Genomic DNA, 17,540 nt, shown 5'->3' with positions numbered 1-17,540 from the left:
GCCTAGTCATCTACATTGAGAGTTTACGTTTAGGGCCCTCGCATGGTGATCACACAAAGTATATTTGCTTGGTTTAGTGAAAGGTCACTTTGGTTACTAATGATTGTCATGAAAACTCAGGATGGTAAATCCTTGATGTATCCCAAATGTTACTGATGGCTTTAGGAGTTTTACAGTATGTTTTCTGAGCCTCTACTTGTATGTTTGTTCATATTGTCTTCCATTGCTGCAATCTGTTCAGGCACCCGTGATGCTCAGCGCATAGCACGGCTAGAAATATTACATAGCAGTTACTTCATCATACACAATGTTAGGTGCTAGTCTAACACAGTGATAGGGTACACATGTCAAAAATAGCATATTATATGTATTTACAAAGAGTGTGTCCAGACTGTGGACACTTTCTTCTGGTATTTGTTAATTCTTTGGAAGTCACTGGGGTTTGGACAGTGATTTTGGAATGGCTCAGCAACAGAGACCTGAATTAAATCAGATGACTATGTGTGTTTTAATACTTGAAAATATTTTTTAATGTGATGAAGATTCCTTCAGTTAGTGCTTTCATCGGTTTCTGGGTTTGCCCCAAGACACTTTAATAAATGTTTTGGAAGTGTGACTAGCCAACTGGATGGCTGGGTTTTAAAATGTCACTTCACAAAGCAAAGCCATTGCCAGTACTGAATGAACTTATGTTACCCCAATCCCATGCACACATTTTCCTGGAATTGTACTTTTTCTTAAGTAATATTTCCTTAGCAGTTCAGGAAAGTATCCTAACATGGTTTCTGAGTCACATTGCTAACTAAAGTGAAAAGCTTTGCCTGTTTGTATGGCACATTCTCTACATGCAATGGTGATATATGATACAGTAACATGATACAACATTTTTGCAATGCAACCCGACTCAAAAAGAACTCTCTCCCCAACTGCACGCAAATAGTGACCACGCTGCAGTCAGTGACTGTGAATTCTCAAAACTAACCCAGCATGCTTCCCATCTAGAAGCACGGCTCAGACAAAGCCATCTGACATCCTGATGATAAGGAGAGCAGTCACCCTGCTCCAAACCCGTGTGGCACCCACATGGGTTTGCCAAATCCCATGTCTTTAGCTGCATGTCTATTATATTCGAGTACGACTCTGCTGAAGTGGCAAAACCCCAAGACTGTGTTCTAGCACTCGTTGAGGGGTCCCACATTTTAGGTCACATTTGGGGAAGAAAATATGCAGGTGTCCCTCAGGAAGCTGATTTTTTCTCAATGCAAGCAAACTAAAATACCCTGATCAATTGTTCTGCTATTCACTGATACAGAAGCCCATATATACCTCATTCACAAGGACATAAAAAAAAGAGCGAATTCTGGTTGGTCTTCCCATGGGCAAATGGGTTCTCTGCAGCTGTAGTGAGGACATGCAGAATTTTGTCTCTATTCCTCAAATCCCAACAAGAATGATGAAGATTTGCAAAACATGCTGGGTAGGTATGAAGCAGGCAATGAAGTAGTTAAGGGACTGGCACATAGTGGGAGGAATAAGAAATTCCTAAAGAAACAAGGGGTTCTTGAGGGAAGGTATCACATCAGATTTACAGATTTACTTCCCTGCAGCAAAATATCTCAGGCCATTTCTTTCCCGGCAGGGAAACTGAGCAACACAGTGATTTTGGGACTATATCTCAAAGCCAAGCCCAAGAAACATCAATGGCCAGTTTTGTAACTGGACATATTACTGCTGAGAGAAAGGTCTGAAAGAAACACAGATCCCAGTCATTTAGTGATAACTACAAAAACTACTGTACAAGGTTTATAATGGGAATAAGAATAAATGAGTTACCAGCTACAACAACTGTACTTTATTTATTTTTTTCAAATACCAATATGGTGTCCACAGGAGATAAGACACAGGTAAACCTCACTCAGATCCAGTCTGGACTAGAGACAGGGTGGATGAGAACAAAACCTGCAGACACAGCAGCAGAGGTCTCAAAAGCCAAAGTTTTCACCAGGTTTATTTTTCCTCATTTTCAAGCAGACTGTTTCTCTGTTTGCCTCCGGTGGGAGCCTGACTCCATCCCATCACATTAGTGGTTAGAAACAACTCGAATGCCTGTGAGGGAGGAAGCACAAGTAGGCTGCGGAAAACAGACGAGCAGCACTCGCTGAGCCTGAGTCGATTGCTTGTTTTGGTTGCCTTGAGACCACAAATTAACAGAAAGTTGGTCCGCTGCCCTCTGAACCTGCCTTCCTGCCTCCCCTTGGTTTCACTGAGTTTCAGATGTGAGCCACGACTGATGTCAGAGTTTAATTAGGGCTGATTTAATTTCGAACATCTGACCATTACAATGAATTTCTTAAATGCTGCATCTGGTTAATCTAAACAGCCTGATGTACTTTTCAGAGCTCTGATCTATCCCCAGACATTACAATCCTAGCTGAGATGGACTGGGCTGGATCAGCAGCTGGAAGGGATATTTTTTTTTGCAATTTCTCACAGGCAAGAACTTCTCTTGATAAAGTAGCAGTGTGTTAGAACCCCTTATTCCTTTCCAGCCTGATAAGAGCCAAGGACAGATGCCATGTGGTATGACAACAGTACAGAATTGTTCTCTTATCCTTCGCTGTACCTTGTCAAGGCAGTAGCAGATAAGTCAGAACAAACTGGATTTCCTCACAACCTCCCTGATAGCTTCCCACTCCTGAAGGAAAAGCACAGAGAATCATTTCTGCAGGAATGTGGCAAGTAAATTTTCACATGTTTTTGGCTCATCGTGTCTATCAGAGATGGTAGTCACAGAGAATCAAAAGAAACAGTGACAAAGCGAGGATAATAAAATACTTCTGAAAACCACGATTTCATAATCTTAATATGAAAATGTTTGCTAACTTTGACAGGAAACTGGATGTGAGGACAAAAATCATAGTTTAAGCAGAGAAAATGTTTCCAACAACCTTTAGAGTTGCTGTTTCTAGCTGTTTAGCAGTTTGCTGTACTTTCAGAAGCTGCCTTTGAGGAAGTTATCCCATGAGATAGAATCTCTCTTTTCTGGAAACTGAGCAACATTTGCAAGTAGTTATTAGAGAGCTGCATAGATCTATGTGAAAAACAACATCAGTAGTAATTACAGAGACAAAAGGTTACGTCCAGCTCTGCTGCTCAGTTTTCTGTGCAGAGCTCTGTTTTGGTTGCACAGACAGACTGCAGCTGGCTCAAGGAAGGGAGAGATGTAAAGAGCTTCCTGATTCCTTCCGCTCACGGTGTGATGGCTCTCCAGTATTCCCATGCCTTCCCAAGGGCAAGGCATTCTCCACTTAGGTGGTCGAGGGCCTGGGGATCATGGGGAAGTGCTGTTTCATTCTCATCAGTGAACAAGAACTATGTACGAGCTGTGTTTGGAAAGTGGCTTCCACCTCTTTCCAGCTCGCAGTGGCAGTATGAGACTGCTGAATCTAAGATCTGCTAGAACAAAAATGACCACTCCAGGCTGTATCAGTGTTTAGTGCAGATGTAAAACAGGTTTAGCTGTGGAAAAGGAGTGCATATAACAGACAGCAGCTGTGTTTACCTCCTGGGCTAAGCAAATCTACACCCTTGGTCTTCTGATCAGAAAGCAAATTTCTAGTTCAGTGATATACCTAGCAGCTGTGGATTTCTGATTTTCTAATGAACCAAAGGAGGGTTCACCATGGGGAGAAGACCTCTGCAAAAATAAAAGGCTGTGAGTCTGTTATAACTTGGGCACTACCAGTTGTCCCCTTCTCTTGCCTTCCTCCTAACACTTCATTAATAATATAAGGGACAAAATAGGGCAGGAAGCAATGAGACTCCGATTCTCAGAGATCAAGACCTTTCAGCCTCATTAGAGAGGTGGTTTAGTGTTTGAAGGCAGAAGCAGCTCTGACAGGTCATTGGCTTTTCTTTGCAAGAAATTCAGCTCAGCTCTGATGAATATAGGACATTGCTCTTTGCATCTAATTTTAAAATTCTGGAAAAAGTAGCCATGTCTGTCATTGCTCTAGGAGAGGAAAAATGTGTGGGGGAGAGACAGGAAAAGAGACAGAGAATTTTGTGGTTCCTTGGCTGAGGGGCTTCCAAAATGTAAGAGACCATCAGAATAAAACTTCAACAAGGAATTTTTAAAGCATTTCCTGAAGAAAAAAAAAATAGATTAATTAAGAAATGCTCAGTGTTCAGAAAACCCATGTGGAAATCTAATTATTCAATAGGACTTCACGTGTCAGGCTGGCATCTGGAATCAAGCAACTGGTGTGCGAGGCAGAGGGCTTGCTGCCAGCCTCAATATGAGCCCTGCCTGACACCTGCATGGCTGAGTCTGCCCGCCACTTCCCACCATGAGACTGCCTCCCAGTTGTTTCTGAAGAACTGGGAAAATGCTGCCAGACGTTAGATGTTCAGGCTGAAACTTTCCACGCCAGATGTCTGCCTCAAAATGATTCTAATAATTTTTCTGCTTTCTCTGCCAAAATGGTCTGACTGCAGTTGAGGATGAAGCACCTTCTTCATCCGTGCAAAAAAACATTGTCTGGCAATCTCGTCTTTGCAAATGTTTGGCGTTTCCCTACTGTAGATCACAGATGTGAAGTTTTGACACCTGAGGAACCTTTGTTGGCCCAGATGTGTCGACTGCTGTCTCTGCAAAAATCTACCCAAATGTAAGAACCTCCAAGAGCAACAGCAGGGACCTGCCAGGGTTTAGCAGCTAGACACTCAGCAGATGGAGCTTATGCTGACCCCACTCCGTTCAAGAGCAGAGCCACAGCAGGTCCAGCCCATGGGAATTAGAACAGAGGAGCTGCCCTTCCTCTCCTTCAGGCCACTGGGGTAGGGCAGCCAGTGAAGGGAAGCTGCTGGATTTGCTTGTGGAAGGGGACATGAACACTGATGGAAGAGGGCAAGACCCGTCTGAGGAGGCTGAGAGCATCCAGGGAGATCAGGACTAGAAAGTGAGGTCAGGAAAAGGAAAGCCGGGAAGTTGTGACCACAGAGATAAAGCGAGAAGCTAGGAATGGAAGAGCAAAGGGGGAATCACGGTCAGAAATGACCAGAAGGCAAAAGGGTCTGGTAGGGCTGTCTCTGAGAAATTTGGACAGACCTCCTAAGAGTCTGAGAGAGAAGCAGGACATCCTCATCCAGAAGAAAGCAAGTAGGAAGGGGAGCAGCACACGGAGAGTGTGAACGGGAGCCCAGTAGGGAAACAGAGCCCAAGACCTGGAGATGAGGGAACACGGTTCAAATGCTGGAACTGGAACAGGTCAGTAATGGAGAGAGAAAGGAGTCTGTCCTGACAGGCAGGGAAAACCGGCCTTGGTGTGCACATGGTGGGAGGAAAGGACTCCTGTACCTAGAAGAGAATGGCATTTCTGAAGGGTGGGAAAAACCAAGCACAACGGACATACTTGCTGAACCACAGCAGCTTATATGTTCACTGCAATAATAAGGATATTTGCAGAATATAAGATAATATTCAAATCCTTAGCCCCCCGGAACTCTACCTCATGATACCACACTGACACCACCTGATGGTTTAAAGCATCACCACGTTTAAAACTTCAGGTGTCCTGGGCAGAGCTCAGCTACTTGAACTCATACAACGGGGAGAAGAGCAGGTTGCTGGTGGTTAACCTTTCTTGGGTCTCATTAATTGCATATTACCTGGCAATTACCAGGCAATGCTGCCACAGGTCTTAAAGAACTTTAAAAAAAAATAAGGTGTGGTAGGTGAATGCAATACATCATTTCTGTGTTCTGCAAATTCAATTTCAGGTGCAAATGGTAAGAATAGGCATAACCCTCTATACTGTTAAACACCGCAACATGAAGGACTTTATGTGGAGTATATGCACACACTCAAAAGCCCACAGGTTGTTCATGTTCATTCTGGCTTGTTTTAACAAACCAGAAATCTAACATACTATGTAAAACATTAAAAGAAACATAATCAGCTTAGCCAAAAATCTCTGTCTACACAAAAAGAACCAGAACAAGCGGAAAACCAGACCTTCCCTTGTGGCAATCAGCAGCCAGTGAATGTGAAACACAGCCCTTTTTAGTATGATCTACACGATGCCTTCGTATATCTAACAGTGGCAACTAACAGTGATTTGTTATTATATACAGCACCCTGTGACGAAGTTGGCTTCTTGAGAGTGGTAGCCAAATTTCAATGAAAACAATTACAGATGTACATGTGTTGGACAGACAATCCTATCATAGTGAATAAACTAGAAACTATTTTAAATTAGCAAGAAGAGCTCTTCCACTTACTCTAGGCAAAGTGGATAAGATTCAAAATTTAATTAAAGGACTAATTAGGAGTTTACTGTTATGTTGAATAAACTTGTGAGGACAGAACTATAATCACTGCCAATTAAACAATGGCTAGTATTCTACATTAGAAAGTGCTTTCTGGCTTAAATAAAGTGACAGCTACATGTAAAAAAACAGTGATTTGTCATGCAGTGCATAAAGGTAATGTATATAAGGCTGATTGCTCTGGTCCTAGTGCCTTCAAAGGACTGATTGCTAAGGTTGTAAATTAAAAGCTTGTGAATGGTGTGCAGGCAAAGAGGTTAGTCATTAGTCATTCTGAGGCACACATCGCTCACCACTACTAACTTCTTGGGCTGGCAACAGCAGTCTGCAATTGAGCACATAACTTAGCATTTATTTTCTAAAACACAGGTCAGCCTGCAGTGCAGTTCACAGGCTAGTGTGTGGTCATCTCGTGCAAGCAGGAGGTTTTTCTGAAGTGAAAACAAAAATATTAGCTTGTTTTGCTCTTTTAATGAAAAAGAAATAATTTGTTCTGGACCACACACCGAACTAATCATTTTTGGACCTACTGCACATGCAGAAACTTGTCCCAGTTTTTGTTCTGATTTTTCTAAACAATTGTCCTGGATGTTCTCACATTGTCTCAGAAAGTCAGATCTGAAGAATCCTACTCTCAAGGTGAGGCTTCAGCTTAAATTTTGTGGCATTTATTGTATTCAGAAGAAAGCTTATTTTCCAGGCAATGTGCTCTATTATTACTAGTTGATGCTTATTTTAAGTCCTCGATAACATCTCCTGATAAAACAGAGGAAAAATATTTCTCTGATTTCTGGCAAACAAGTGAACAAGTGATGAACACGTGGTTTTAGAGGAAAATTTTCAAGGATACTAATTCCTGCAATTATAAATACCTGAAATCAGAAAGTGCATTTAATAAGTATTCTAAATTCTCTGGTTTGCATTTTTGTTTAGATTTTGCTTTTATTTTGCATGACTGACACTAAAAGTTTAAATAAGAACAAAGTATATGGCAAGTACTTAATATATTAACTAGTTAAGACATAAAATATTAAACAGCCAATATGTTCTTCATTATATAGTCTCTTTCCTCTATGACTGCTAAATATTTATGCAACTAAACCATCACATAAAAAAACCCCAACCACTAAGACAGCAAAAAGACCACCACTTTGCACATTGAATGTATATAATTCTGGCAATTTAGATTATTAAGAATGACAGTAAATAATGATCACCTACCTTCACAGATCCATTCTCATAGTCGGATCCTTGCAGCAGATGTAGAAAAGAAACTATGAAAATATTCACAGTTGCCCACAGTTTGTACATTCTGATGTTTATAATCCACAGGTTACTATGCAGATGTTGTCATACAGCTAGAGGCATCTGTTTCAAAATGCATTTCTCTATCACCAGTACAGAAAAGCTTCCAGAATTTCTCTTATAAACTCACAAAAGATTCCAATATCCGAGATGAAATATCTGGCTCCTTACTGCTGAAAAAATAAGTGCAAGTTCATCTAGAGAATGTAATTTCTTAGAGCAGATTTTAGATACACTTGAAAGAAAATCATGATAAGGGTTTATATATATCTGTATGTATACACATACACGCTCACAAGTGATCAGGTATGGATACCAGTTTATGAAGTTCATGTATCTTCCATCAAGACACAAAGAGACATTCAAAATCCATCGGTGGTCCAGAAAATGTAAGAAATCTGCTCTATTCTGTGCTCCGTGTTGCAGCAGGCTTTTAAGATGGTAGTGTAGTGGCCGATGTTTCGAGCTTGAAAGCTGTAATCCAACTCTGTATTAAAACTTTTTTCACAACCTTCATGGAAGCTTGCAGAAGCATGTGTCTTAAATCTGATACAGACTTTGGCAGTAACACAGTCAAATTTTGGCTCTAATCCCATTTTGTCCCTACCAATAGCACAGCAGTTTTTAAACTAACTGATGCAATCTAGACTCTCATTATTTTAAAGAAGATTACCTGAAACATGAAACTTCAGCACACGTTCTTACACAGCAGACATATTTTATGTTACTTCCTAAAAAAAAAAGAAGACGAAGGGAAAGATAAAAAGACCGACCTTCTTTAATGTGTTCTGTCTTATGTGGTGTAGGGTTTTCTGGATAGATTTTTGAAAGGAAAGTTAAAAACAAGACTTTTATTTTTGTAATGAAACCTTATGAAGCTACAGATATAAAGGAAACAATCTGTTGTTATTGCAGCAAAACACAATAATTATTTCTGCCCCAATTTGTGCATGCATTTTCTCTGTATATTTCCACAGTTTATAATGGAGATTCTAAAATTGGAGATCTAACATTTAAAATTGTAACATAGACGAAGGCTCTGATAATTATGCATGTTAAATCTATATTGCTCTAATAATATAATATACTGTGTTAAGGAGAGTAGTTCTACTCTCACATGGCTTAGTGTTTACAGAATCAGACTATACAGTTGTTAACATAAACCAGTCACATATCTAATATTTCAGAGCACCGGTAATCTGTGACATCCAAGCAGTAGCTCTCTGAAATACAAGTCATGCCTCCGTAACTATCATTAGCTTGCATAATTTCTCCTTAAGTATTTATCATAAATGGACATTGGAGAGAAAATTACTTGAACACAGTCAGTTAACTGAGTCATTATCTTTTAAAAACATATGTAAAAACTGTATGATTTTTTAGCTTTGTCTTATGCCTTTTGTTTTGTGAAAGCAATCTTTTTCTTATTTTTGGCCTCCTCCCCCACCCACCCCAGGCCATTTTGTACAAGGTCAGCAGGAATTTCACCTATTTGAAATTTGTGTGAAAAAGCTGCTCTCTCTGTGTACCTGCTTCTCCCCCTTAAACCTTTCCTGCATCCAGGCTGACAGTCAGAGTCAGTTTCAGAGGCCCCATGCTAAAAGGGGCATTCTGTGTCTGTACTTTGGTTTACCATTAAAATACTTTAACTATTTCATTCATCATTTTAAATTAACATGTTACCTAATGCTTATGTATGGTCACCTTGACCCCTTTTAATGTCTGTTTCCCTTCTGATACTAGCATCCGTCTCTTTGCAGGAGCTGAAAGCCTGCTAAAATAAATGAATAATGCTTTAGCCTCTGATGCACTGCTTAAGCATAAGGGATCAAACAGAAATAACCACCATCCTCTCAGGACTGCGTGATACTAATTTTCTTTGACCTGTAGAGTGTCTGGCCATCAGCGTCTTTCATGTATGGAATCATTATTTGAAACACAGACCCAGATTCACAAAACAGGCAAGAAACAATACATGTCCTCATGCCCTAAAGCCTGGTGTGTACGATACTCACACAGCCTGTCTTCAGCACCCTTCAGGGATGAGCTGCTCTGTTCCCCTGGCAGGGCTGGTGCAAAATTTCACCAGCCAGACCAGGCACCCATAGCCAGCCTTCCCTCCAGCCATCAGCCAGACTGCTTCTGTCCTTCTCACAGCCATCAACTCTCCACTTCATAACTTGGCAGAAACAAGGGAAAGCCCAGGAGCCACACTGAGGTTTTTAAATAGCAGCTATGGAATTTCTCCCATCAGTCCAGCAAGTGTTTAACTGCTTACATGAAGCCAAACAGTTTTGGTGGGGAGAGCGAAAAGCACCTGTGGTGGTATGTTCTGCACATCAGCAAGGAAGGCACGTTTCTGAAAACAAGAGCACAGCTCAGGCCTGTGCTCTAAATCAAGAAGCAAAATAATTCAGACCTGAGGGATCTCACTTCCTCAGCCTCACAGTGAAGTTGGTGATTGCCTTTCTGCCCTGTGAGACCCACGGGCTGTACATAAGGGACTGTTAGCAATCTAGCACTAGAAAATCAAGGCTGCTTGTGCTGGAAATATTGGAGGGAAGCACCTCAGTAATATTTTGTGTGTGTTCTAGTTCGTCACTGTTACTTACAAATTCAACTCTGAATACATTTGGAAAGATGAAACTTGAATCTTTCTCGAAGCAAATGGTTGATCAGAAAAGTTCACCCAACTCTGGCTTTTTGGCAGGAAGACTGAACTTAGCCTGAGGCACTGAATCAAAATTGTTTACAAGAGCAAGTTAGGTGCCGCAGGCAGAGACAAAAATACCTGTTCTCTCCCCTAGGACACAAACACAGACTAGCAAAGAAGAAAAAAACCCTTTTGTTAACTGCAGAGGACTTTAATTCTAGCTCAAAGTTTTTAGTGAAAGCAAAAGCAAAGCAAGAGAAATCAGTTGATTGGACAGCAGAGCAACTCTGACGAGGGATTGTGGGGAAGCAGCATTTTCACCATTGGCACCACTGCCCCTATCCCTTTCCCTATTGCTCTTGTCTCTCTACTCCAGTTCAGGATACGAATCAGTGCTCCCTCCGGCACCATCTCAGCCCTGCCTCTCACACAGATTTCTTACGATTTTTCCTGCCTACTGCTGCACTGAGAGCAATTTAAATACTTTTGTGCTGGAATGCAAAACTCAGAAGTATGTTGAGATTATACTGCAGGCTCCCTACAACAGCAGAGAACAGAATTCTGTCTGACCAGACACCTCCTAGGACTATGCCCTATGTTTTCATTTAATGTATGAACAGAAGTCAACAATACTTACATTCTAGTTGCTTGGTTTATCTCAGTTTGCTATTGTAGATCTACCTGCTCAGTTCTGTGGATGGGTTGGATTAGAATTTCTTTAATCTAACATTGTATAAAAAAGTGCTTAAATAAAATTTACATGGCTATTTACATGACTCTTCCTTTGAAGCTGAATCAGCAGCTTCACTGACATCAGCAAGGCTAAATACTGTGTATTGAACCAATTCAAACATTTATATCACAGTTAGGTGAGCAGCTAATAGATTGTGAGCAATGAGTCAGGTCTTTGCAAGAAGAGCTTAAGAATTCAGTTTAGTCAGGTCTGTTTCAAATATTGATCAATACTGATGTCTCAAATGGGTGAAAGAAGTTTAAATCTATTCATCTGCAAACATGTTGTATAATTTATTCAACAATATTTTAAGCATGAGTCTTATTTCAAGGTAACAGTCTCACAATACATTGCACAGAAACCCTGATTCATAGATTTCCATACTCCCTTTTTGTGATGGAAGAGAACATATAAAAGACCCAGAACTTGGTAGATGTCCCTAAGAACATACTTAGTCATACTTTCTTGGTATTTTCCTCTTATTTTTAAGATAGAATATGAAGACCATGTGCAATTTATTTACCAGAGCTGCTTATTATAATGCATTGCAGTTTCCATACTTAGGCTCCAGGGCACATAAAGAGAAAAAAAGGCCAGTACAGACGACTAGAGCCCAAAAACTAGTGCCAAACTTAGCTTACACGTTTCTTGCATGCATACACACGCGAAGAACAGAATAATTTCTTGAAAATCTGAACAACTCATATTCTTCAAGCTGAAGCTCTTTCAGGTAAGACAGTAAATTCATTTGGCTATCTGAAAATAACTTACACCTGCAGATAGGTGCAGACTAGTGATACTATTTGCCTGACAAAACCAGAGGGGAAACACATCAAACAAAACCATCTTCATCTGGAATGAAACACAATGTAACAAAACACAAAAGGAAGATTTTTCAGGCCTTTCAACACGAGAGTAAGCCATAGATCAATAGGACTACTCAGATCACAGAAGATTTGTGAGGATAGGCCCTAAATAAACTCCAAGCTAATCAACCAGTCTCAGTTTGCAAAGTTAATATTGGAGATCAATAAAGGCAGTTCATTGCCTTTACTTCAAATAAAACATTGTTTCACCCAATACCTCACACTTGAGAACTTCCTACAATTTCAGTTTTAATGTCAAGGATATTGCATAATTCCCAAAGCAAGCCATTAAATAAGTATTTTTAAGATGATTCTATGAGCAGATCTGTACATTCCCTCTAAGGAATTCACACACAAACATCTTTTTTCTTGAAAATTACATCGAAAAAAGAAAAATTGTGTCAGCTATCTAAAATAATAGATTTAATAAGATGCTTATGACAGCAATTATATCACAATTCAAGGTCATTCATTACACATTATAAAAATCATTATCAAGTAACTATGAAATCAAAAATATTATTTTAAATAAAGTGATGTTTAGTATGATGGCTACTGACATCAGAAATTTCTATCAAACAGCAGAAAGCTTGAAAGATCACACCAAATGCTAAGCTGGATTGATAACATTTAGAAAAATATGCAAAATCTGATCTGCAGAGTCTCAGACTCAGAGCCTGATGGGAATCTTCTGAAGCTGTGCTAGTGGAGTGATGGGGCAGTACCACCCAGCTGCCCCCAGAGCCAGCCCTCACAGCAGCCAGGATGCTGCTTCATCTTAGAAGGTTTCACTTTAGCTACCCTTAAATTAGATAACATAATCATCTACTTGCTGCAGCAAACTGAGAGCTCAGTGCAGGCTGAAAAACCTGCCGGAGAAGCGGGCCAGCCCAGCTGAGTGCTGTGCCTCTACTGCTCTCCAGGCTGTGGTGGCTGAGCTGCTATCCATACCTCAATCTAACTAGCTAAAAGGTCACTGGGGAACATCTACACAATCTGCAAACACACCCTTGGCTGAAAGGCAGGCATACTCTTAGCATCAGCAAACACAAACCACCATATTCACCCATTCAGCTGTCAGCCACGCCATGCTGCAGCCCAGCTCAGAGGAGGGATGCTGCTGTTGAAGGCATGCAGCAGGAGGAGAGCTGTCAGCAAAGGACAGATAAAGATCACAAACAAACATTTCTAGTTGAGCTTTTGAGAGATGAGCATGCCTTTAATTGTTTTATCTTTGAAAGGCCCTGCCCCAGCCTTGTGAAGAAGAGCACAGCTGCCTTGTTGTGCTTCTCTCTAGTTCACATTGTAATGCCTAATGTCTGAAAAGATGGAAAACCACTATGGAGATGGCTGCTGGGCTGAATGACAGCTTTAGCTAGCCCAAGTATGATGAAACTGGTGTGATGCTTCCTTTGCATCTGTTTGTGTTTTTCTAAGGAGCCTACCCTACAGAGCCACTGATCCAGAAAGCAAGACCTCCCTTTGGATTCCTGCAATTCATATTTATCTACAATAATGAGAGCTCTGTGTCTGCTTGTCTTCACATCCATCTGTGTTTACATAACTGTTAATGAGAACATAACTGGAACAATAATCAAACTTTAATTACAGAGGCATGCAATAGCATTCACAAGCCTTTATTTCACTTGTGACTTTTGTAAGTCCTTGCTTCTTTCTACAGAGAAATGAGGCAAGCTGAACAGAAAGATAAAAGGGGTCTCATAGTTAAGGAGAAAAAAGGGAAGGTAAAAAAGAGGGAGGGAGAATAGAGGAAGACAGAAGAGGAAGGAGAAAAGGATCTCTGACCAAGGAGCAGAACTCATCCTTCACAACTATTAATATGTTATTATAGCAAAGACTGCCTCCAGACTGACTGCATAAACACTGGCTGGCTGGTGTACATCTGAGAATCACTACCTGTTCAAGTCAGATGTCAGAACAGCTCACAAACAGCTCACAGCTCACAAATCCAAGGAAGGAAGCAGATACTGAGAGGATAGATTCATCAACAACAGTTCAATGTCTGCATTCACACTTCACACATCTGACATTTCACCTTCTGCTATGGTACTGGAAGGAAAGGAAGTATAACTGTGAGGCACAGTGAGTATCCAGTCTGTTGCATACTGGTTTGTGAACAGAGCAGATGAACTCATGGGTGCTTGTAAAGAAGAAAATGATAATAGGTTCTCCAGTTTCTCCAGTACACATGGCATTGTTGCTAAATCACCCTGGGTCTTAACGGTATGTGCAGCTTGTACCAACTTGTGTAGCTGGATAGACATTTATTGTATTATGCACATCAAGCCTAGAATTTCTCAAGAGAAAGATGTGACTGCAGGTGATATCGACAACCTTAACCTTGCAGTCTCTGGTAATGTTTTGGGTGGTTCAAGAGCCTTATCTGCTCCTGCTGTACAGACTTCAGTACTTCTGCTGCAACAGACAAGGTAGAACCAGCTGGAAATCACTCTTCAGTCAGAACAAAATGCTAGGTATTTCCACATGGAAAAGCAACAGCACAGCTTGTACTTTAAACATTTCCTTTTTTCAACTAGTAGTGTAGAGTGCCACAGCAATATAATTCAAGTGGCTGTAGGGTGCATGGTGGCAGCAGAGCAGCTACAAGACATCAGAGAGATCTGACACAGCCTTATAATGATGAAAATAACATCATAAAACGTCTGTTAAGTGAGAAAATATTCATTTAGTCTAGTGACTGTTGCATTCTCAGAGGTCAAAGGGCAAATACATCTGGTCACTTAAAGCTGAATTCATGTAAGGACGTTTTCTGAAGTAGTCCTTACCACAGGATCACCTCTGAGTGCTTCTGGGGACCTTCACCCAACTCGTCATAAGATTTTGAGGCAGGCAGACATTGTGATATAAGACGAAAATGCAAGATTAGTTTCATCTTTGCATTTCAGACATTTGGCTAGACTTTAGCAGTCATTGGAACTGTAGGCATGACTTAGTCTATCATAACAGGAATACAGAAAAAGCTAATTTCATTACCAAACACATTTACCTAAAATGTAAATTAGCCTTTAGCCTTTTTCTAGACATGTTAGTCATATCCAGCCTATTCAGAAAAGTTCCTAGTTAAAAGTAATACAGAATATCTCAAGTTCAAGTGCCTGGCCAAGTTCCAGAGCTCAGATGTTTCTTGCTTACTAGTTCTGATGTCCTGTCAGGGAAATGATGCCTTGAAATAAGCAGAAACAACCCCCTGGAAAAATTTTCTGTGCCTAAGTCCCAGACTCTTGACCCAGTGCACCTGGCCAGAGTATACTGTGAAAACATCCTGCCCCTCAAGGACAACAAGGAACTCCAAGCCAAACAAGAAACATGAGATAGCTTAAAGATACCTGTATTCACACTCCCTTCCTTTCCCTGTCTTGATCAAAAACAAAGCAGCTTTTTGCAGAAACTTTCAGCAGTAAAAATTCCTTGGAACAACTGTATTTACCCAGCATTTCTCCCAGACTGAGACTCCCACTCTCCTTACAGACATTTTCACAAATAATCATAGAATCATAGAATAGTTAGGGTTGGAAAGGACCTTAAGATCATCTAGTTCCAACCCCCCTACCATGGGCAGGGACACCTCACACTAAACCAAGCCAGCCAAGGCCTCATCCATCCTGGCCTTGAACACTGCCAAGGATGGAGCATTCACAACTTCCCTGGGCAACCCATTCCAGTGCCTCACCACCCTTACAGTAAAGAATTTCTTCCTTATATCCAATTTAAACTTCCCCTGTCTAAGTTTTAACCCGTTACCCCTTGTCCTGTCACTACAGTCCCTGATGAAGAGTCCCTCCCCAGCATCCTTGTAGGCCCCCTTCAGATACTGGAAGGCTGCTATGAGGTCTCCACGCAGCCTTCTCTTCTCCACCCTGAACAGACCCAACTTTCTCAGCCTATCTTCATAGGGGAGGTGCTCAACTAATGTCAACTAACAAATCAGAGGTAACAGGCAGAGAAGTATAAGCAAGGAGGTTCAGAGTGAGCAAATTTTGACACAAGTCCTAGGCAAACTGACACCATATAATGGGATGTATAACTGCAAGAGTGTGACAATAGAGGGGATTATACTTTTATTTTCTACAGGTGGTTTCCCTTCTTACTTCTGTAGCACCCTGAAGCAACAGCCTTGGAGCAATATATGCATATACAACAGATGGTCTCAGAATAAGCACAAAGTTAAGCATAACTGACCTTGCAGTGAACACCCTGAGAGTATGCACACAGTGATTTACAATGACAGCAAAGCACCAAAAGTTAATTTCCAGATTTATTCCTATTTGAGGACACTCTAGAGTAACAGCTCAGTAATCTGAAAATAAAACCCATCTGGTGAAACTTAAAATTTGGGGATTAAATGTTTATTATTTACATTTCACTGCTTTAGCATTCACAAACACTAGGCCAATAAAAGGATAAATCAACTCCCTGAAATCAGCAGGGGAGGATTAACCATCTCTCTTGAGCATGTTTAGAGAAATATATGTATACTCTAAAATATGTATGTCACAAAGTTCATCTCTAAATCTAATTATTTCACACTTAAAATTTAAAAGCGCTTCTGTGGTTTTCTGTTTCCTGTTTCTATTACATCTTGTTGCTATCAATAATGTACAAACATAAACACAGATTGTCAACCTCACCCTGCATTTCCTATTGAAAACAAAATAAAAGATGGCCTGGCCAAGTGGCTTTTGTAAAGAGTTTTCATCCCCAGGCTGGTAGTGCTACCCCAGCTGTGTCTGCACACCAAGATCAAATGAACACTCCAGAGCCATCATCATCCTATGTGAAATGATCTACTTATCTCCCATGCCCAACCACTGCAGACATCAAGGTTCAGAAGACCAGGTGCTGTCAAAGCTTCTCAAAGCACAGGAGGACTCCTAAAGTGGCCCAGTTTCCTGGCATTCATTCATCCCTGAGCCTCCTGGTCTCACATCCAACGCAAACCTATTTTTTTATGGATCAGACTGCTGCCTGCTGTTCCCCAAATCTGCTCTCAAGTGTAAGATTCTGCAACTGTGTTCAAATAACACAGAAAGCCTGAAGGATCACCCACTAGTCATGGTGGTGTATAGTAGAAGAGTTTACTTCACCATATAAATCATACGGTTTTCCACTGAGCATTGTTTAATGTCACAACAACTGTGGGAGACCTCCTCGTCCATCTGGGAATTACTCTGTTGGTGGTATTTGATGAAAACACGATGAACTTAAGACTCTAGTACTGCCTTTTGGCCAGGGTATTAATAACAAAATCCTCTAGGTTCAGAAGGGCAGTTGGTGGATGGCAAGCCAATCTATGCTGTTTAAAAGAAAAGGGAAAAAATGAGAAATAAGTGAAATAAAGAGATAGTCTGAAGTTCATATCAGCTGTGAGGTTAATCTGTAGATGCAGTGGGGAAATTAGATGGGAGAATTTCTAATATAAGAAGTGAACACTTTAAATTCCAAAATAGCATATACTTATTAAAAGTAATAAAAAATAGTTAAGAAATCAGGCAAACATGAGTCCAAAGGAAATTAAACCTTGATTAGGTAAAAACTGGGACTATATCACTACTGTGACAACTTAGAAAACAGTAGTTAACCTAATATCAAATTTTCAACAAGTTTTAAAACA

The 17,540-nt window shown here is 40.6% G+C and overlaps 1 protein-coding gene across 1 annotated transcript in view; it reads right to left on the bottom strand.

Annotated features, from left to right (window-relative positions):
- VEGFD (vascular endothelial growth factor D) overlaps positions 1-7,641 on the bottom strand; it is a gene marked incomplete at both ends in the record, with an annotated part of 28,194 nt that extends 20,553 nt beyond the window's left edge. Inside the window, one exon of the mRNA XM_080613763.1 lies at positions 7,552-7,641. Coding sequence (XP_080469889.1) covers positions 7,552-7,641 — 90 coding nt within the window. The remainder of the gene's footprint in view (positions 1-7,551) is intronic.
- Positions 7,642-17,540: the final 9,899 nt, after the last annotated feature.

The sequence above is a fragment of the Psittacula echo genome, assembly GCF_963264785.1.
Source record: "Psittacula echo genome assembly, chromosome: 3".
Taxonomy (NCBI): domain Eukaryota; kingdom Metazoa; phylum Chordata; class Aves; order Psittaciformes; family Psittacidae; genus Psittacula; species Psittacula echo.
The sequence above is the reverse complement of the archived record's forward strand: the minus strand, read 5'-3'. Positions and strand labels throughout refer to the sequence as shown.